General features: G+C 47.5%; 1 protein-coding gene across 2 annotated transcripts in view; it reads left to right on the top strand.

Moving 5' to 3' along the window:
* The window catches only part of LOC139760288 (uncharacterized), a 92,735-nt gene that overhangs the window by 33,581 nt on the left and 37,066 nt on the right, over positions 1-22,088 (top strand). For both annotated transcript variants that reach the window (XM_071683252.1, XM_071683251.1), the window contains exon 2: positions 19,762-19,987. In XM_071683252.1, the coding sequence (XP_071539353.1) occupies positions 19,762-19,987 (226 nt within the window). The remainder of the gene's footprint in view (positions 1-19,761; positions 19,988-22,088) is intronic.

Below are 22,088 nucleotides of genomic sequence, written 5' to 3' on the forward strand. Positions count from 1 at the left end.
AGCGATGTTTGCTGCATCGCCTGGTGCTAGCGAGAAGAGCTGTTACTAACAGCTTAGCCATGTCCAGCGTCAGTCTTTTAAGTTGTTGGCCACGTAATGTATGACTTGAATGTAACGCTAGATTTAGGTTCTCCTATTAATGATGACACAAGATTGGTGATGATGTTTGTGGTACGCTGTAGGGGAGATGTACGGTATATATACATAATAACCGATTTGGCTGATCAAAATCAACATAGTCTACTCTTGGCCATATTGGATGAAAAGGAGAATATGGTAGGAGGAAAAAATTACTTTTGCCCCGTGTCATATTGGTCACCTTACGTAAAAAAAAGGTAATTATAGTCATAGGTCCGTGGTGGTAGACGTGACTGTTAAAGGAAATAAGGGAGGGGGTTAAACATCCAAGGGGGAGAGGCGATATCTTTCGTGTGTCTGGTCTCCACACACAAACTGTGGGAAGCAGCGGCCAATCTCTTGGCACAAGTCAAATAGCTGATAACGCGAGGCGGTGGAAGGGTCGCTGAGTGCCTTGTGGTAAGTGGCTTGAAGGTAGACGCGAGCCTGTGTGTTACGTAGGGGGTTTACAGGGTTGTGTGAGGGTACTTGGGGACGACGAGGTTCCGGCCGTGACGCTGCTGCAGTGGGGCTATTGCGTAGCCATTGTGAGTGTGTAGGTAGGGAGGGAGGGTGAGGCAGCACATTAGTGTGGGGACTCTTCATGGGTGTCCCTATTGTGCGGGCTAGCCAGGGCCTCCCTGGGTGGGAGGGGCGGGAGGAGGAGGAGGAACAAAAGGCCAGGAATGCTGCCACTAACGGCACCGCGGGTACTACCCCCACACCTACTTACTCCTGCCTAGGACCCCGTTCCCTCCAGCCGGGGGTCGCCACTGATCTCAATATAACTAATGATTACGGGTGTTGCTGCAAGATGGTCGTAACGGTCCCTCCAGGAGCTGGGCAACCCGCTCCCAACACGTGCCCTGACGATTAGCCAACCAAAACTAACTCTCTCTCTCTCTCTCTCTCTCTCTCTCTCTCTCTCTCTCTCTCTCTCTCTCTCTCTCTCTCTCTCTCTCTCTCTCTCTCTCTATATATATATATATATATATATATATATATATATATATATATATATATTTTTTTTTTATCTATGAGTCCACGGGGAAAATAGATCACGATAAGTTCCCAAGTGCACCTTCGTGTAACAATTACATCATCAGAGGGAGATACGAGAAAGTAATATTAACAGTCACTTGATATACGACGGAAGAGACGCAGTAAGGATGTGCTCTGTTTTCCTCTCATAGTCGAATTGTTGACGAATGGAGGTTGGTTCGTTCATTGAAGAGACTTTATAGAACGATAGTATCTAAGGTGAAAGTTGAGATTGGAATACCTGAAGGAATGTATTAGATTTACGAGGATACACAGAGTGAAGCGTTTTAAGGCGTGGCAGAGTGTATTGTGTCTTGTCTTTTTTTTTTCTTTCTTTTGAAGAATTTTTTTTCGTATTTTATTGTATGTCGAGCCATTGTAGTTGCTGTTTGGCTTCTCTGTTCACAGTCATGCCCTTTCCTTCCTCGCTTATTCTGTTGATTCATTTACAGTTGTGGTTGTGGGGTTAATGTTTGTACGTTACGGAGAGGGTTTTTTTTTTTTACACTCGTGTTGCCACGTCTCTAAACCTTGTATAAATGTACCATTATTTTGATTCGTATGTATATTTACACACACACACACACACACACACACACACACACACACACACACACACACACACACACACACACACACACAAACAAACACACACACACCTAGCCTAAGCCAGCCAGGTGCCCGTTTATGGCACAATTCCGTGGGGAGGATGAACAGTTGGGATTGGCTGTGGTCCGACTGTCCCCCCGAGGATTCGAACCCATGCTTGACCTTGCTAATCATGGCCAGCAACGCTGGCGACAGCCCCTTGGAAGTCCGTGTGTGTGTGTGTGTGTGTGTGTGTGTGTGTGTGTGTGTGTGTGTGTGTATTAACAATATCACTGCAAATGTTATATGTCAGTTAGGTTCCTTTCTGTAGGTAGCTCAAGACCCCATGGTACATGGATAGCATTCGCTCCGTTACTGTTGCCTTATTTTTTCTGTTTTAATCATACCGTTTGAGCCTGAGGGTGGTGGGCCTATACATCACCCGCGCAACCCGGTAGATAACGTCCAGTTAGCGCGCGCGAGAGAGAGAAGGTCTTGTGGCCTGGATACATTGACGGTGTGTTTAATACCTGTTGGCACCTACCCTGTTGAAGTATTACTGTAAGTTGTTCTTCCGGCATTGTTGGGGGGGCGGGGGGGAGAGTGCGAACAGCGCCCTGGAGAATTGACACCGCTTAACTACCTTCTCTAACCTGGAGATGTTTGACACACACACACACACACACACACACACACACACACACACACACACACACCCGTGTCGCGGGTCAGTGCCTCAGAAGCTTGTCTACACGTGGATGTAGTAGTGCCTGGATCTGTTTAACCCAGTAATACAGGTTTGGGCAAGATGCTTTTTCAACCATCGGCTCTCCCGATAACTCTCGGATCTCGACTGAAACTCCCGCAGACGACGACTGATGTGGTGGTGTCCTACCATTACGACACTGTGTGGAGCCCAGCCTCCTATATACCGTCACGGCCGTTCGGAATCAAGCTCGCTCAGTGTTTTGGTGGCTGGCTGGGTGAGTGGGTGGGTGGTGGTGAGTGGAGGCTTCAGGGGGTAACCATGTGGACCGACTGCTTTCAAGGCTGGAGTTTTTTTTTTTTTAGAATGAACTAATGAAGGCTAAGACGAGGACATCTTTTGAGTATCAGTGATGAGACAGATTTTGAGGTAGCGTTTAATGTAAGGTTGAAGATATGATTCAAGGGAATTGAAAACGTGACTGAAATGATTACTAATTAGAAATGATAGCCCATGCTTTAATTGTAGTCAGATTCCTGATGTATATATATATATATATATATATATATATATATATATATATATATATATATATATATATATATATATATTACGAAATACGTAACTCTTTTTTTCCCCCCTCTGCATTCTTACAACTTCGCCACCTGGTTTTATCTTATACCAGTCGACCAGCGGTGAAGGAGGTAATATCTCGTACGCCGTGTCCCACTTCTTCGTGGAGGAGTGGCATAAGCCGCCTCCCAGCTGGCTCAAGTTTTTGAGGTGGGAGGGAGGGAGGTTGGCCTCGTATACACGCACTCACACACCCACTCGTGTCATGCACCACATACTGCCAGCCAACCGCGTCCTACTGCAGGCTTGGTATATCACCGGCCTCTCTCTCTCTCCTCCTCCTCCTCTCTCTGGTAGCCCCAAGCGGCCGAATGTAAAACACTTCCTCTCAAAACTCTTCGTCGCAACCGCTTGCACGCGACGACTTGAAAGTTGGCCCTTCCTGGGGACGATCGTGCTCGAGGAGGTTAGGAGTTAAGTCTTCGTACTCAGGAGTTAAGCCATCGTACTCAGGAATTAAGTCATCGTACTCAGGAATTGAGTCCTCGTACTCAGGAGCTGAGTCATCATACCCGTACTTTTCAGGTGCGCAAGTAACCGGAAACGACCCCCCTCCCCCTTGACCCCAGGGGAATGGGATGGGGTTCTCGTGTGTCATTTTAAGTCATTACGTTTAATTAGGTTAATTTCCTCCTTGATGTCATGCTTCTCCTGCCGGAGGGTTTAGTTGTTGGTGTCCTCGTCGTAGGGAGAAACGTCCAGAAGAAGAATGCACGAACTGGTTTGTGGAGATATTGTTCAAGTGGTTCAGTTTACGAATTGCCTCTCTCAATCTGCGTTAGATGATAACTACTTTGCTGGGTCGTCAGCTGACTTAAAGAGACTTTGAATACCACACTGATTCATGTTGAATCAGTGTGATTCCCCTCGGAAGTATTAATGTGGTCTAGGTTGATGATAGGAGGTTGAATCACAACCGTGCTGCCGATTGTGATGTTTTTTTGTTTTGTTTTCAGTTCTCCCCGAATGTTGTGGTCAGTTTTAGCATCATCCCTGGACCGCTGTCTTACCATACTCGAGCGCAGACGTCAGTTAGGAGGGGATGGTGTAAAGTGGTAGGGAGCCTTCGGTGACCTTAACCGTATATCTTCAGGTTAATAGCGATGGTGAGGCTGGTTTTAATACCGTCGCCCTGCTGTCTGAGTCCGGCGTCACGTGGGCAAGAGCTGCTTCGTCAGCGCCTCCTCCAGTGTCACCTTTCCGTTGTCATCTCCAGTGTCACCTTTTCCTTGTCGTCACCTCCTCCAGTGTCACACTTCCGTTGTCACCACCTCCTCCCGTGTCGCCTTTCCGTGGTTCACCAGCTCGCTCCTTGTCGACTCCCCACAACCCGCTGTCACCATCCCGCCTCTTGCGTTGCAGTCGAAGGGAAGGAAAACCTTGAGTCGAGGCTGAGGGATGGATGATAATACGCGGGTGGCGGCCCTTGACAGCTCGTGGCGGTGACGTACCTTGCACGGCAGCCCCGCAATTGCAGCTAGCAGCCAGGCGTGTCCTAACCAGGCAAGATGGAGCGATGGCTGCCTTTGTTACACACGTCTGCAGGTATCACTCACACTCCTCCTCCATCACCTCTTTTTCTTTTTTACAGTCTCAGTTCAACCCGCTTACCAGATACAGGACCCTCCTTTGTCTGCTCCCAGCGCAGGTGAGGAGCGCGACTCTCCTCTCACCCGAATGTAACTTTCACGGTATGAAGATTTCGTAGATGTCCTAAAGCCTGGGCCCAGCCCGGGCTACTGTAGGGGGTGAAGACTCCCCCACGAAAACTTCCCCGGGTATTCGTGTCGAAAGAATAGCCATATGTCCATCCAACTAATACCGTCCACAGAAGCCAGTTGCCATCTGCAGCCAATATTGTGTGTGTGTGTGTGTGTGTGTTTTGTTTTACACACTTCAAGCCCGGATGCTCAGTACATATACCATTATTGGCCACTACCGCATTCACGTTTGGAAGGTCAGTGTTAAATGCTGCACTTGATTGAAGTCAAAAAGCTGTCGACAATGGTGATGGTGTGTACCAGGTTTGTTGTGGGTCCTGGCGTCCGGGTTAGTTGCCACACATGCTAAGCAAGGTAGGTGTGAGACAAGTCTCGCACACACACACATCACACCACACCAGTCTGGACGTCACCAGGTGTGGGTCATTCATGTCTCCACTACGTCTGGCATTCGTCACTCGACGCCACTTCAGAGGACGACTGGGAATGATAACAACAGACATTTGAAGAGAAAAAAAAAAGTGCTCATAGGTTAGGCATTTTTTGTTGTCGTTGTCGTGAGGGTATGAATAGAAAAAAAAAGTGGATCTGTTGAATGAAGCGTTTGGTGCTGTATCCTGAATGTTGTGTTGACGCGGGGTGGAGGGCGTGCCCCGCGCCGGACAAGGCCATTGTTGACACATTTGGAGGTGGCCGTCGCCTTAATGCTGTTAGACCGGAGGCCTCGTCCACAGAGCCACTACCCCAGCCACTTCTCCCGGCCCATCTACCTATCCATTTCATTCCTTCCTGGACTTGACCATACCACATCTTCCCTGTCCCATCCTTCAGGTTTCGGTCTCATCCCTTCCTCCTATCCGTTCCTCCTAGTCTTTTTCATACGCTCCCTTAATGAGATCTGTAGATTTTTACAGCCTTACGATATGGCCGAATGTTTAAATCTTATGTTTCCACTTGCCAAAAACTCTGAAAAGATTTAGTTGTGTGTTGTGAAGGTTATAGTTTTTGTGAGGGTAAAAGAGTGGTGTGATAAAACGTGGCCTTTCTGGTTTATAAGTGGAGCAAATATTTTCTGTTGGTTCATTGTGGATGAGGGACTTCTTTTTTTTTTACGTGGGCAACGTCGATACACGTTTTATAACGGGAAGATCGCTTGACTGTGTGGAGATCCGAGTGTTGTCACTTATGCGCAGAGGCGACGCAAGTTCCCCAACTACCCAATAATAAGTAGAGTGGAAGGTTCGGATTACTGTAGAGATGTGTGTGTGTGTAGAATTTAGATGGTTGATGGCGTACGGTGGCTTAGGTGAGAACTCTTGTCTTGACATACCGTTGTAAGTAACGTTTGGGACTGTTGAGATAACAGATATGCTTTACCTGATCTCCCAGTGTTTTCGTGTTTGTTTAAGCCTTCGCTCGGGAATTTAGGGTGGAGAGTCTCTCCATGTCCCTAATGAGCCACCGTAGCTCTAAGAGTGGGACCTCAGGGTTCGGTAGGAGGGAATGCCAGCACGCGAGTTGTTGGCCGGTCGAGGGATGTGACCCTATTGTCGTGAGGGACCCCTAAGGCGTTGTTGTTAACTGGGGCATCTCCTACACACACACACACACACACACACACACACACACACACACACACACAACCCAGCTCGGTTCCTTGTCACGCTAGGAACGGGTAGCTTACACAGTTGTAGGCAGCCAGTCCTTGAACGTACACGTCCTGGTACACCAGTTGACCTTAACCTATTTGAAATCGACGGTTGTGACCCCTTGGGAGGAGTGATGGCCTGGCCTTTGACTCCACCAGGCCATCATACCCAAGGGAGGGGTTTTACACCTTCCGCGTCTGTAGACCCCCCGACGCCATATGGCGGCGGCGTAGGTTTAATGTCTCTTACTACACGTTCTCCCTCGAGGTCAGTTATCTATACTTGCGGTTAACAGGTAGCGGTGGACCAGCTGGGTAATATGCTGCCACTGTCTCGAGGGGGGAACGACGGCTTTTTGTCCAACATAACGCCACCACCACCTTTAAGGCCTCGCGTGCAGCGCACCGTCGCTCTCTGCCCTGCTAAACTTTCCCCGGGTTTTAAAACGTAACGCAGAAGAAGAAAAGAGTTCCCGTGGTGGTCAGTCCGGGTTTGGGTTACGTCAGCGTGTGAGGTGTACTGTAATGTGGAAAGGCGATGTGGGTGGAGGAGGAGGAGTAGGTGGCGGAACTGGGGAAGTTCTCCTCTCACGTACGATCGCCTCGGTTACTTCATGTTACGGTGTCTTGTTGACATATGGTGTTAATAGTTGTGGTGTGTGTGTGTGTGTGTGTGTGTGTGTGTGTGTGTGTGTGTGTGTGTGTGTGTGTGGAGAGCAGAGTGTCTGTGCAACGCCCGGCACTCGGTGGCTGAGGTTGCGGATAGCGAGGAAGAGAACCATACATCAGTTGGAGGAGCAGCGAGGTGTCTCCGCTGACGCAACTTGCCCGGCGGGGACGGGACAGGAGGGGGGAAAGTCGAGTCTGGAGGTACTACACCACCCGTAAGGCTCTCCCTCCCCCCCACACCCACCCCTTCACCTTCCGCTGTTCATACTCCACCTCAGAGGCCTTGATCTCGCCTCCATGCATGCATGAAGGGACTTTCACTGACTCGGGTCGTCCCAGGCTTCGTGAAAGTAATTAGAATGAGTGGGAGAGAAAGGCTGGAGAAAGGTGAGAGTTGGCTGGCCCGAAGGTGAACGATCCTGGTGGAATGTGTGTGTGTGTGTGTGTGTGTGTGTGTGAAAGGGAGGGGACGAACATGACTCCTTCATTCAGCCACTCCGGCAGACGGTCTTCTTGGGGGAGCCCATCCCTTTGGAGCGCCGCCGGGCCGCACGAGTCCTGACAGGACGTACTGAATGACATTATACATAGGGGCGGCGGGGGCAGCGTGAACCCCAAGAGTAAACCAGAGGGGCAGCGGGGTCCCATGACGCATTATGAATCACCTCCCATCGCCACTGCGTCGTTAACTACCAGCATCGCCGCCACCACCACCACCACCCGCGCCTGTGAATACGCTGCGACTTGCACGGTGATATTTTTCGTATGCGGTTTCTTGCAAGCCTTTCGCGATACGTAGACACGACAGTTTCGTGGGCGCGTGACGGCAACGCGACCTTTGACTCGGCTTGCATGTCGACGTAACACGGTCGTGTGTATCGAGGGCGTTTTTCCCTCAGGGTGTCGACTGAGGCGGAGCGGCGGCGTTATTGCAGGCAGGCCATGATGCCGTCCGAGCAGGACCTGTGATTCCCTTCCTCCTCTCCAAGACCCATAATGTGCCCGGCAGTACAAGGTCAGAGCAAGGTGGACTCCTGGGTCTCGCTGCATTAACTGTACACGCCGTGGCGGAAGTGTGTGTGTGTGTGTGTGTGTGTGTGTGTGTGTGTGTGTGTGTGTGTGTGTAAAAAGCTACTCCCCAACGCACCACAAGTGTAAGAATACAAAAAGCTGATATTGATGACCATGTTGACCTGAGAAACTCCCGCTTGAAAGCAGATATCTGTGTGTTCAGCCAAGCCCCTCCCCCCCGAATTTGCTCAGCGTGTTTACTTTCCTGCACCTTGTGCGTATTGTGTGTGTGTGTGTGTGTGTGTGTGTGTGTGTGTGTGTGTGTGTGTAAGTGTGCTTGCATGGTGAATGCCGTGATTTTATCTCATCATAAAATCTCCCGGGTCTCGTCTTTTATCTGGCCTACTTTCCTCCGTGGATGAATACTCGCTGTGTTTCCAGCTATCATCTTTATCAGCGTTAATTTGGGTACAATTTGAGGGAATTTCACCGGGAGGGGTTTTGCCTGGCTGTATGTGGGGTGCGTCATGTCGCCAGCTGGCACTGTGGCTTTGCTGCTGAATCGACGATGACCATTTGTGTTATGTGCTCTCGGTGGCTGGTCGCTGACCATCGTGATGGGTCGCCGTGTGTTCAGACCCGCCCTGGTGCTCGTCCGCCGCCTTAGCTGTTCACCCTTCGTCAGGAGGTAGCGTCCTCAGGCACGACGGTAAGTAAGGATTTCTGGGTATGTGATGGCTGGGCCATCACGTACCCAAGGGTCGTACCATCGAGCTCGAAGGCCGCACCGTCGTGCTTAAAGGGGTTAATGATTACTGTCGTGTTTTCAAGCCTTATGAAAATATATTCTGCATTGTAACGTCTTTCAGTTCTACGAATTGTGTATATATTCCCCCCCACTCTTCTGTTTTTGTTTGTCCCTTGCGATGTTGGTTGGATTCCCTTCCTGTATTAACTCGCTGGGAAAAGTGTTCATCAGTGCTTTTTTTTTTTATTCATCGCTGCCAATGGAAGGAATAAGGAATGTCCTTATTCCTTATGTCCTTATTTTGTGTCTCTTTTATCAGTCTTTTTTTTCATTAACATTTGGTCACATGCCGTCCCCTTGGGCCGCTGTTTGAGGGTTCTGTGGTGTGTGTGTGTGTGTGTGTGTGTGTGTGTGTGTGTGTGTGTGTTTTGTTTCCCCTCTATATGGAGCAACACAGCCCTGGTTTTGAGTTTGTTTTTTCGTCGCAAGGTTGTATTACAAGTTTGAATTTCTGGTTTTGTCCCAGAGTGTTTCGGCCTTCTCATGTCCACCAGGGAGGCAAGTACAGGACAGGATGGATTTTATTTATTTTTTTTTTTCCCCCTCCGAGACCTTCAAAAGCATTCTTGTTAAATAATTCTCAACAGTAATATTAAGAGATTTCTATTACCATACGGTTGGCCTCGACTTCATCGTGCCGTCGGGCAATACGATTCTAGGAAAAAGAAAATTGTATATAACCTTCAGGAATTGTGCCGGAAATTGGGGTCAGTGGAGTAACAGTGTTGTGGGCCCCGAAGAACGGCGCTGGCGGTGAGGGTGGTGTGGGTGACGGTGTGGAGGAAGGTTCGTGTACTACAACACCACACGGTTCGGGGGTCTGGATTGGTGTGCTGCGGTGCCGTGAAGTGGGTCTCCCCCCAAGGATGATTTACGATTGTGTCGGAGCGAACTTTGCGTGCGTGCGTGAGAGAGAGAGAGAGAGAGAGAGAGAGAGAGAGAGAGAGAGAGAGAGAGAGAGAGAGAGAGAGAGAGAGAGAGAGAGAGAGAGAGCCACCGGCAGTTGTGACTTGAGTACGTGTATACTGGCCGAGGTTACTAATCTTTTTTTTTTTTTTTCTCAGTAGCGCATGAGGAGGTTGCTAATTCCCCCGTTGACGTACTTGGGAAGGTTATTGATCCTTATAGACGTTCTTGAATAAGGTTATTGATCTCAAGGCGTACTGGAGGGAGGTTATTGATGCTTGTCCGCGTATTTGACAAGGTTATTGGTTACTTAAGGGTATTTGACAAGGTTTGTGAGTCTTGTAGGGGTATTTGAAGGGATTGATAATCCTTGTATGTGTATTTGATAAGGTTATTGAATGTTGTAGGCGCTCTCCGGGAGATTATTGATCCTCGTAGGTGTTCATAAGGAGGTTTATTGATCCCTGAGTGAACGAGAATATTCGGGCCGTGTTGCTGGGCCGTGGACCATTTGGTAGCGACTCTCTTCGACCCCTGGTACAGCGTCGGCTGTACTAGAAGTGACCTGCTCGTCTTTCCACGCTTTTTGTCACATTATTACACGTTCGCTCTTGACGATCCACAGGTTTGTGTGCTTGTGTGTGTGTGTGTGTGTGTGTGTGTGTGTGTGTGTGTGTGTGTGTGTACATGGGAGTTTTTGACATTATCTGTAGCCACATGAGTGACGTGGTGTCGCTATCAGTGCTCACGTCATCGGCGACGTTCCTGATATTGGCGTGGAAGGCGACGTGGTTTAGTGGGTCACAGTCAAGTTGAGGGTGTTAGCGCGGAATGTGTCGTGGGTGCACGTCGGTCGGTTCCTGCCGGAGCGTCCGTACCCTAATGGGTTGGCCAAGGACCAGCCAGCGTCCTGCCGTGTCCTTGACACACACACGGTCGCCCCGCTTATATAACGATCTGGTTTTATACGGTAGACGTCTCTTTGTTAGACCGACTCTCTCTCTCTTTTTTTCTTTGGAGAGGAAGAGAGGTTTTATGTCCCTCACGGAAGGACTGGGGGGCTTCCTCTTTCCAAGATGGTGTTTGGTCGTCGTTGACGTAAGCAGTACACGCGCCAGCGGTACGTGATATGTTTACTTGCGTGTCTTGCTTGATCGAGTCCGAACTGGTTGAGGGTAGAAGGCCTCTCCAGAACCATGGTGAGGTCGTCAAGCTGGCCACGGGTACACGTGCCACCCCTGCGCGGTGTGTGATACGGGCGAAGACGCTTGCTAGGGGAGGGTTGTTAAAGGCTGGCTGGGTACACACACGCCAGTGATGTGTTTGTTGGGTGTTGGTACGCTGGGTGGTGGTGAGGAGTAGGAGGAGGCGGCTCTGCCTGCACGTAGTTGCTCTCCGGTCACTCCCTGGCGCACCGTGCTAGCACCGCATGACAAGTGCCGCTCTACACACACTCACACCACTGGATGGTTGTAGCTTTCCCGCCGTACGTACGGCAATGCACGGTTCGCTGAAGAAACATTTTTTGCTCATTAACCTTAATCTGAAAGCGCGATTCCGTGTTTCTGTAGCAAAGCATTGTAGGTACAGCGGGTTATGATTAAGATGGCTCTCTCGTAGAAGGCGGTTTTCTCTCCCTTTACATGGTACTGTAATTATTTCGCACTAGGAAATGAAAGCATTTTATGCTTGGGTGACGCTTAAGGTTTGCACCGTCGGTGTTTATGTTTTTTTTCTTTAGAGCTTTTTATCTTCAGCCGAACAGCAAGGTGTACCATTGCGCTTGTTGTTTATTCCCTGGACATCCTTCAAAACGTAATTCATCGTACTACAGTGCGTTGCGATGGCTGTACGTAGCCGTGCAGGTGGCGGGGACCGACCCCAAAGGTGGTTATCGCGTTGGTCTACGGTGAAGACTGGCCGTGGACACGCCCATCTCATCCCCCACTGGTTTCTGCCGACCGATGCGACGGAGGTTCACCCCGTGACGTTGCGGAGGCACCAACAGGTCGTCTCGTCGCACCCGTGAACGCCGGGGATAGCAGGTACATACAAGTGCCCATGGAGACTCAACTTATCGTCGGATTGTGTCTCGTAGACACATTGTGGAAAGTAAAGTATATCCACGTCCTTTCAATAATAGTAATATCTTATTATCTTACGAATCTCGTCAGGCAAGAGGAAGATCACGTTGTTGATTAAAATCGAGTCGTATGAGGGATTTACAATTCGATTTCGTGCCTTGAGGTTACGACGCATCGTGATGGTAATGTGCCTGACAGCACCAGGGGTAATGGACATACCTGGGAGAGGAATGCGAGGAGATGTGCTTGGGGTTGTGTGTGTCTCCCACCAGGAAGCATCCGCCCCATTGCCTTTAACCTGTCGCCCAGGGGTTGGGCCCGCCATTGTACCAAACGTTTGGTATGACCTTACCCTTGTGTGCCTGGGGGCCTGAGCTTTTTACCTTGAAGGTACCCCTGTGGCTGGCGAGAGAACCCCCAGGGGGGGATGCTCATGAAAGAGAGGTCGTGAACCATCCCCCCGCCTTGTGGACACGTTTGCCTCTCTTCGTAGTACCTGGGGGTGATGGAGCAGCCACACCGGATGATGGGGCTTCCCGGGGCATTTATTATCATACCTAATGACAGGAGATGGCGCCATCGGTAGACTACACGCTGATGATTAGGTGTGTGTGTGTGTGTGTGTGTGTGTGTGTGTGTGTGTGTGTGTGGACTTGGGCGAGCAGGCTTCTCCGTACTAAATGGAAGCAGTTCCCGCGCGGTTATAAACGCTCTTGTGCCTTGTTAAGTTACCCCCTCACTATCTTGCCTCCGCTTCACTTGTTAGCTCCTTCGACAAGCTGTCAGATAGGGTTACGTTACCATAAGGTGGTGATAACGTGTAAAGCTGGTGTGGTCAGAGCTTCAGCGACTTTCAGCATAATTTCCCCGAAGTCAGTATCTTAACGGTACGATCTCTTGACTGAAGAAAGCGTTTACTTTGTGGTGTGTTTCATGGTAGGTGAGCAAACCCTTAAAGCCTCAGAACTGACTTTAAACAGGGTTGCGTCGGTGTTGCTCGGGCTCACAGAAGTGTGTGTGTGTGTGTGTGTGTGTGTGTGTGTGTGTGTGTGTGTTGAAGGTAATTATTTGCTTCCTGACAGTAGTAACTGGGGAAGACCTTGACCTGGTAATTTGACTACACTAATCATTTTATTTTTATTTTTTATCTTTCCAGGTGGGTTTCGCCTCTTCCGTCTCACCCAAAGTTATATTTTCATCTACCTGTCTTTCTACCCCCTTGAATGTTTAATCATTTTTGATCTTTCTACTGCTTCAGATCATGATTAACTCCATTAGACTTTCTGTACTTGTGGGTAAGGACTCTGAGCATGTCCCTTTAGCCCTTGTGGTGTGATTCTTTATAATCATTAGTCTTCTGGGGTCTTGCGTAAGGGAGGAAGCGTTCTTCATCAGCAGTTTTCGTAATGTGTTCATTTATTATACGTTTCCTTAATTTCGGCAGTTAGCAGATTATGTCTTCTTATATATCGCTGATTATATCTTCTTCCGTGTCGCAGTGTAGTTATATGATACTCAGTTGTAGACGACGTTGGAGTTGTAGATATATTGTTTTTTTGAGGAAGAGATACTGTTGGGAGGGTTGTAAATCTGGCGGCGATGTTAGTGGTTGTTTTGAGCCTCAGGATGACTCCTTCAGGAGGCCTGACCATTTACTTCTACAAGTGTGGGAGTGGTGGGTGCGTCTTGTATCTCACGATGTCGGAGGTCCTTCCGTCCCGGCCCGATGAGGCCCAAGGTGTCGTGCGGAGGTGCAGTCACACGATTCTGCAGGTGGAGAGAGAGAGAGAGAGAGAGAGAGAGAGAGAGAGAGAGAGAGAGAGAGAGAGAGAGAGAGAGAGAGAGAGGCAGTCAGTCCTTGGGGGCGTTGGTTAATAACGGCGAGACGTGCCTGTCTGTCATGAGCTGCTCTCTCTCTCTCTCTCTCTCTCTCTCTCTCTCTCTCTCTCTCTCTCTCTCTCTCTCTCTCTCTCTGAGCAGCATTTGTCTTCTCTCAGTACTTAGAGAAGGAGAACTGGATCAAGTTGTTTTTAGTGGGCAGGCGTCTGGCGGTCAACGTGTCCCCCCGAGACGCTGCTCTCGCAGTCGGTACCACGAACTCCGAACATTTGGACAGCATCCGACTAAGCCGTTTTGAGGACGACAATAAGATCCTCGAGTACGAATGCGTGAGCCTTGAATGGTATGGCCTTATCTCTCTGTGCTGGTGGTGACTAGGCTGTTGCTCCTCTGTTTATAGGATAATGTAGAGGTACAGATCTCATAGCAAAGCCCTGGAGGAGTTCGGGCCAGTGGACCATCGTGTGTTAAGCCGCTCGGCCTCACTGAGGAGAGATTCCGTACCGTGGAGACTTGCGCATGGCAAGAGCCACCTTTTCCCAGACACAGTGGCATGATGGCAGACTGCGTATATTGACGGTAATTGAAACGTGCGCATGGGCTGGCCTGACGACCGTGGTGCTCCCACGGCTGTTGCAGAGACTGCAGACGCCGCATCGTCAACCCTCCAGGCGAACGTACCGGTACGGCTCTTCAGCAGCTCGGCGCTAGCGTCTCGCCAACGCTACGACCCTTGGGTGCGATGGCATGGCCTTCGACCAGACCGTAGAAGGGGTCGTGCCAGATGTTATGCCATCGTACCTCAGTGGGCCGTACCGTCTTGCCTGGGGGCACGCCCAGTCGTGCTCAAGAGGTTAAGCGTTTGTTTCATGTTTTGGGTTGAGCGGTGGCTTGCCGTAAGTTGTTTTGAGGGGTGAAGTTTGTATTGGCGTCCCTCGTAATCGGCTTTTACGATTACTACTGGCGAGATGCAGTATAGATTATGAATGTACGGTTGCCTGGGAATACACGGGAAAGCCGTACTGCAGGAGAGCTCATCTCCTGACGAAGGCATCCGCTGGAAAACAGTAAATATGATCCCAAATTCCTCATCTGTGTAGATGGTGGTGCTGGGCTACGAAAGATTTTTGTAAGAATTTTTCGTTTCCCGTTTTTCTCAAAGTATCTCACTCCCGGTATGAATACGATGGTCTTGTTAGCTTTACACCTGTCAGAAAACCTATTTAAAGCTCTTCGACGTAATTTTTTTTTATATATATATTTTTCATCAAACGGATTTATCAGATCAGTTGAGTGTCTTTTGGTGATCTGGGTCTGTTTTGCGTAGACTAAGGAGGTGCAGCTGCTCCACCAGCGACCGTTATGGGTCGTCTGGAAGAGCGAACTCGGTGAAGTTTTCTAGTTATTTAGTGTGTCACGTTAGCACGGCGGACGGTGCCGCTTGGTACGAGCGGGAGTAACATGAGCTACCACGCGCGCGCGCGCGTTAGCAGTGTGCTGACTTCTCTGGCTCCTTGAGTATCGACGGTACGACCCTTGGGGTCGACGGTACACGACCCTTGAGCACGACGGTCAGGATCCTTAGGTTCGACGGTACACAAGGATCGCAGTATCTCGCACGAAGATTGTACCGTCGAGCTCACGGGTCGTACCGATGGGCTCAAAGATCGTACCATTGTGCTCAAGGCTCGTAACGTTGGGCTCAAAGATCGTACCATTGTGCTCAAGGCTCGTAACGTTGGGCTGATCGTACCATTGTGCTCAAGGCTCGTAACGTTGGGCTCAAAGATCGTACCATTGTGCTCAAGGCTCGTAACGTTGGGCTCAAAGATCGTACCATTGTGCTCAAGGCTCGTAACGTTGGGCTCAAAGATCGTACCATTGTGCTCAAGGCTCGTAACGTTGGGCTCAAAGATCGTACCGTCGTGCTCAAGGCTCGTAACGTTGGGCTCAAAGATCGTACCGTCGTGCTCAAGGGGTTAGAAAGCTTTACAACCACATTTAGTTGAACTATAGATTTTCTTGCAACTTTCGTACTGGGATTACATTATTGAAGTCGGTTGAATACATACATGTAATTAATATGATCTTTAACATTTGAATTTTATTTTTCTAGCCTCTGTACATTTATTTTTTTTTTATTTTGGTTATCTTCTGTGTATCATTAAGATAAAAACGAAAATTTTGAACATTGCACCTTGTTTCAGACGTATGATTATCTCTTTTTCGTTAGTTTTATTTGAAACGAATTAAGCTATTACTTCTGGTGTTATGCATTTGTGTGAGAACAATTATGATTTAGTTTTGGCATTCACACGGAGGAGCTGACTATCTCTGCGTGTGAGCATTGCCAGGGTAATCGTTGAAAAGTAATGGTTCGTAATTTCTCTTTTTGTTTCTAATATTCTTACGGCCAACATTATTGTATTAGTAACAGGGGGAAAACACAGTAGCAAATGATTTCTGTATAGAAGGGTGGATTACGTGGCGCGGATTAGATACATGATGTGGTAGACCGGGACCAGTTCTTCGTCACCCGCAGCAGCATCAGCGGCAACAGCACGCTACCACCACGACCCGCTCGCTACCAGTCCTCCTCCTCCACCACCACCCGACCAAGTACCCCTAGTAGGGCAGAGCGGAGTGGGGCTGGTCAGTACCTCAGGTCCATACTTACAGTATACACAAAGACCAGCGGGAGAGCTTGCACCACCTATTCCTTACTGGGGCGTCGCTAGGCTGGGGGCCAGGCAGGAAAGCTTCATCTGCGGTGCGCATCATCACGGCCCTCGCGCCGCAGACCACAGGAAGACCGCAGGAATGGCTGCGGATGGATGACCTGGTTCGACCTTCCCGGCGTGAGGGACGGAGGCTGGCCGGTAAGGCCATCTGGGTATCACATGTCCGCCGCAGGCCGCACCTCGCCGCCACCTGCGCAACCGCTGCCTTCACTGGGACGTGGGCATCACTCGTTTTTCTCGTGTGGCGAGAACCTTCTACTTGACCTCACCTGGTGATAGGAAGTGGTAGTTAGTAGTGTAGCGCAGCGAGATGCCGTACGCAGATTTCGTTGTTAGCTCGATAAAAGTGATTTATTTTCCTCAGCAATTAATGTTAGGAGCTGTTGATATCTTGTTATGGTAAGATATCCCGCAGTAAGATTGTGGTGGGTCGTTCGTCTTAGTCCTCCTGATGCCCTATTTTCACGAGAGAATGTTGACGGGTGCTTGCTTTGTCTCAGGTGGCCCTGATGGGGGCTTCCCCCGCCGGTCGTGTTTGGAAAATTGACCTCCGCGGCTTCGCTTGAGCCGTCTTTATCTTTGGTCGGTAATGTCTTGTTTTATGTATGTTGTCTTTAATAGTGCTTTAGCGTGTTCAAGGTGACTTCAAAGCTCGGCCTATAGGTTGAAGAATGGCCAGTGAGTTTATACAGAGTTCATCAGGTCTGCCTTACTGCTCATCCATTGAATAAACGGAGTTGTATGCACCATATTCCAGAAGTTAACCCAATGCAGTATATAGTTGGGACAGTATTTTTTAATTTACTACGTAAGCGTGTGTTGTTTGGATGGTGCATGTAGTGTGTGTGTGTGGCATGTGAAGTTGTTGCGTCAGTAAGCAAGCCTGGCTGCAATCGCAACTGGACTGCACTGTTCAGGCACAGGCCTTTACCGCAGGTCACTGCGACGCCACTTGACTGCCAATGACGCAGACAAGAATTAACGAAAGTATAAACGCTGGTGGTCAGCGACAAAGACAATACTATGTGCTTTTGCGAACATAAGATGCAATTTTGTTTATCGTTTGAGAAGTAGAAATCTGCACTAGTTCTGACAAACAGCATGTTTAACTGTGAATAGTTTGCAGAACTTCCGATTGCGAGATGTAAATGTGTCTCTGCTTGTCTGGTTAGGAAATGATAGATGCAGCCCATTTACTTCATGAGCAAGTACAGTAGTGCTTTCCGACTGTAACGATAGCGTAGGCTGCATAATGACACTGCCGACCTTTACTAAGCCGTGGTGATGTATCACACTCAAATGTTGCACAAGCATGTCATAATTAGCTGTGAACATTACTTCTACTGTAGAATTGTAAGCATCTGGCATTTTGATGCAGTACAAAAGCTCTTTTACCTTGTTTTTCAGTAAACTAAAGCTTGCATGTGCGCCTGTTTTCTGCGAGTAGATCGAAGATAGTCAAATATATTTAGTGTCATATGTTGCACAAGTAATGGTACAAGATTGTGATATAATTGTTAGTGTTCTGAAGTAAATGCATAAGAGAATATGCTCCTGACGTATATATGAACAGTGTAGAACCTTTGTATGTTTTTGAGTTTCACTTCTCTTTCTCTCTGGTAATATTATCTCATCTGGATTCCACTCGTCAGAGAATTAGTGCCTCCCCCATTTTTCTATGTAATACCTAGCCTGTCATCATTTTCGTGAATTCCACCCTTTTGTTGCACTTCCTGTTGGTAAGGTCGTTGGTAGTCATTGCGGGCTCTTGACCTGATCATGATACTTCTTAAATGAGTAACTTGGGTTGTGCTTTGGGTTGGAGGGGCTAATGGTGGTTGTTGGTTGTGACACAAAGGAGATGTGGAAGATGCCTATTGTTTTACATTAGCTAGGGAGGTGCGGCACAGCCCACATAACAGGTGTGACAGAAGAATAAATATTACCATGTCTGGGGGTTCTTGTTAGAGCAAGTCACTCACCTAGACAGCGGATAGTTGCAGTTAATATCAGTCCTTGGGTCGAGGATCATTGTTTACTGTAGCATAGCCCCTGATGGCATTTATGTCAGAAAAGATGCAAAAGTTATATACTTCATGTAATGTATGGTTATGCTAGGTTTATTGCCAAGTCTGAAAAAAAAAGTTGAGCACCTGTTGGCACTACTGCTGGTGGGTATGATGTAAAACCTGAGCCAGATATGAAGCTAGTGTGGCTGGAGGGAGTGTGAGGTCAGTGTAGGAAGTCACACAAGGTCCCTCCAGATGGGGACATACGCCATGGACCGCCATGGCCCCTCAGGTGGAGGATATCTGGAATTTGACACTGGCTATCTCCCCACCTTATTTCCTCTCCTCGCCCTCCCCTCCTACCCCTCTGCCAGTTTCAGTTACGTCCTCCCCTCCTCCCTCTTCCCAGTATGTCATCCCACTTCCATATCTACTGTTTTTATTTGCATCATGTTTTTTGACGGGAGTATAATTGTACACCATCTTCCTCTCAAATGTATCCTCTCATTGTATATCTGATGCCACAGTCTTACCTAGTGTCCCATTGATTCCACAGTTTTGTTTACAAGTTTTTCTCTGTTTTTATACCACTTAGCACTAATCCACTTAGATTTTTATCCATTCACATGATCAGGTGTCTACCCTCTCCATTGTCATGGGTGATAAAAAGCAAACTCATCCCTTACTACCTCTCTTCATATTCTGATAGATGGCCTCAGACAGAGTCATGGCAACCCCCTTCCATACATCTTGCTACTAATTTATCAGGCAGCACTTGGGCCAGCATGTTACAAGTTAGTGTCTTTTTTTTATTCTCAAAGTTTTTGAGAAAGGTGCAGTTATTTTATGAATACTAACTTTAAAGCATACATCTAACAACCTTTTGATTTACGAAAGTAGCAAGAGTTTTTCATGGTTCACCATATTTTCTTTTTTTGCGCATGTGCGTGCGCTTGATGAGAGTACAAACCTGACTTAGACAAAAATACTAGGGTTGGGGATTCTTCAGAAAACCCAGATGTATTATGTGCACGTTAGGGCTTACTACTTTGAAAGCATTATGAAGTGGATCTATTGATGATATTTCTGCTTCTTTGCTTCAATTATCCTTTGCATGAAAATGTTTGTAAGGGTAAAATTGGCAAATGAATTTATAAGTGAAACTTTAAGTTAACCTGTGCTTAGTGTATTGTATTTATTCATTTATGAAACATTGTCAAGAAAACTGTTTTCTTTGCAGAAGGTGGATCCAGAATTGATTTTCACCAAACAAGAGAGAATTGGCAAGGGCTCCTTTGGTGAAGTGTTCAAGGGTGTAGATAATCGTACTACACAGGTGGTTGCTATAAAGATCATTGACCTTGAAGAGGCTGAGGATGAGATCGAAGACATCCAGCAGGAGATCATGGTTCTGTCCCAATGTGACTCTCCATACGTTACCAAGTATTATGGCTCGTATCTTAAAGGTCAGTTCTTTTCTTTGGTCTTTTCTTTTACCATCACTGTATTCTTCATTGGAATATCCCTTATAAAATTACAGCATATATCTATAAAGCTTTTTACCACTCATGTCTTTAGTTTCTTTTGTTGGAAAGATTCTTTTGGTAAAGTTTTGTGATGTGTACTAACTTTCATGTCTGGTGCAATGTAGATGGTTTACTACACCCTACTGCCATTTAACAGGTTGTTGATGAAAAATATTGGACAAGATTTTTCTTTTTGTTTTAATATGTAAGTGACAATAGGAAGAATAATAGTGTTTAGTTGGGTACTCATGAAAAACAAATTAGAAGATTATTTTTTTGCCATTTTTATTTTACATTTTATATTTCATTTATTCATTTATTATACTTTGTCGGTCTCCTGTGTTAGCGAGGTAGCAAGGAAACAGACGAAAGAATGGCCCAACCCAACCACCTACACATGATATACATACACGTCCACACACGCACATATGCATACCTATACATCTCAACGTATACACGTATATACATACACAGACATATACATATATACACATGTACATAATTTATACTGTCTGCCCTTATTCATTCCAGTCGCCACCCTGCCACACCTGAAATGAAAACCCCCTCCACCCTCATGTGCACGAGGTAGTGCTAGGAAAAGACAGCAAAGGCCACATTCGTTCACACTCAGTCTCTAGCTGTCACGTAATAATGCACCGAAACCACAGCTCCCTTTCCACATCCAGGCTCTACACAACTTTCCATGGTTTAACCCAGACGCTTCACATGCCCTGGTTCAATCCATTGACAGCACGTCGACCCCGGTATACCTCATCATTCCAATTCACTCTATTCCTTACATGCCTTTTACCCTCCTGCATGTTCAGGTCCCAGTCACTCAAAATCTTTTTCACTCCATCATTCCACCTTCAATTTTGGTCTCCCACTTCTCGTTCTCTCCACCTCTGACACATATATCCTCTTTGTCAATCTTTCCTCACTCATTCTCTTCTCGTGACCAAACCATTTCAAAACACCCTCTTCTGCTCTGTCAACCACACTCTTTTTAATTACCACACATCTCTCTTACCCTTTCATTACTTAATCAATCAAACCCCCTCACACCACATATTATCCTTAAACATCTCATTTCCAGCACATTCACCCTCCTCTGCACAACTCTATTCATAGCCCATCCCTCGCAACCATATAACATTGTTGGAACCACTATTCCTTCAAACATACCCATTTTTGCTTTCCAAGATACCATTCTCGACTTCCACACATTCTTCAATGCTCCCAAAACTTTTGCCCCCTCCCCCACACTATGATTCACTTCCGCTTCCATGGTTCCATCTGCTGCCAAATCCACTCCCAGATATCTAAAACACTTCACCTCCTCCAGTTTTACTCCATTCAAACCTACCTCCCAATTGACTTGTCCCTCAACCCTGCTGTACCTAATAACCTTGCTCTTATTCACATTTACTCTCATCTTTCTTCTTTCACATACTTTACTAAACTCAGTTACCAGCTTCTGCAGTTTCTCACCCGAATCAGCCACCAGTGCTGTATCATCAGTGAACAACAACTGACTCACTTCCCAAGCTTTCTCATCCACAACAGACTGCATACTTGCCCCTCTTTCCAAAACTCTTGCATTCACCTCCCTAACAACCCCATCCATAAACAAATTAAACAAACATGGAGACATCATGCACCCCTGCCGCAAACCTGCATTCACTGAGAACCAATCACTTTCCTCTCTTCCTACACGTACACATGCCTTACATCCTCGATAAAAACTTTTCACTGCCTTTAACAACTTGCCACCCACACCATATATTCTTAATACCTTCCACAGAGCATCTCTATCAACTCTATCATATGCCTTCTCCAGATCCATAAATGCTACTTACAAATTCATTTGCTTTTCTAAGTATTTCTCACATACATTCTTCAAAGCAAACACCTGATCCACACATCCTCTACCACTTCTGAAACCACACTGCTCTTCCCCAATCTGATGCTCTGTACATGCCTTCACCCTCTCAATCAATACCCTTCCATATAATTTCCCAGGAATTCTCAACACACTTAT

This window comes from Panulirus ornatus, chromosome 36, assembly GCF_036320965.1.
Source record: "Panulirus ornatus isolate Po-2019 chromosome 36, ASM3632096v1, whole genome shotgun sequence".
Classification (NCBI taxonomy): domain Eukaryota; kingdom Metazoa; phylum Arthropoda; class Malacostraca; order Decapoda; family Palinuridae; genus Panulirus; species Panulirus ornatus.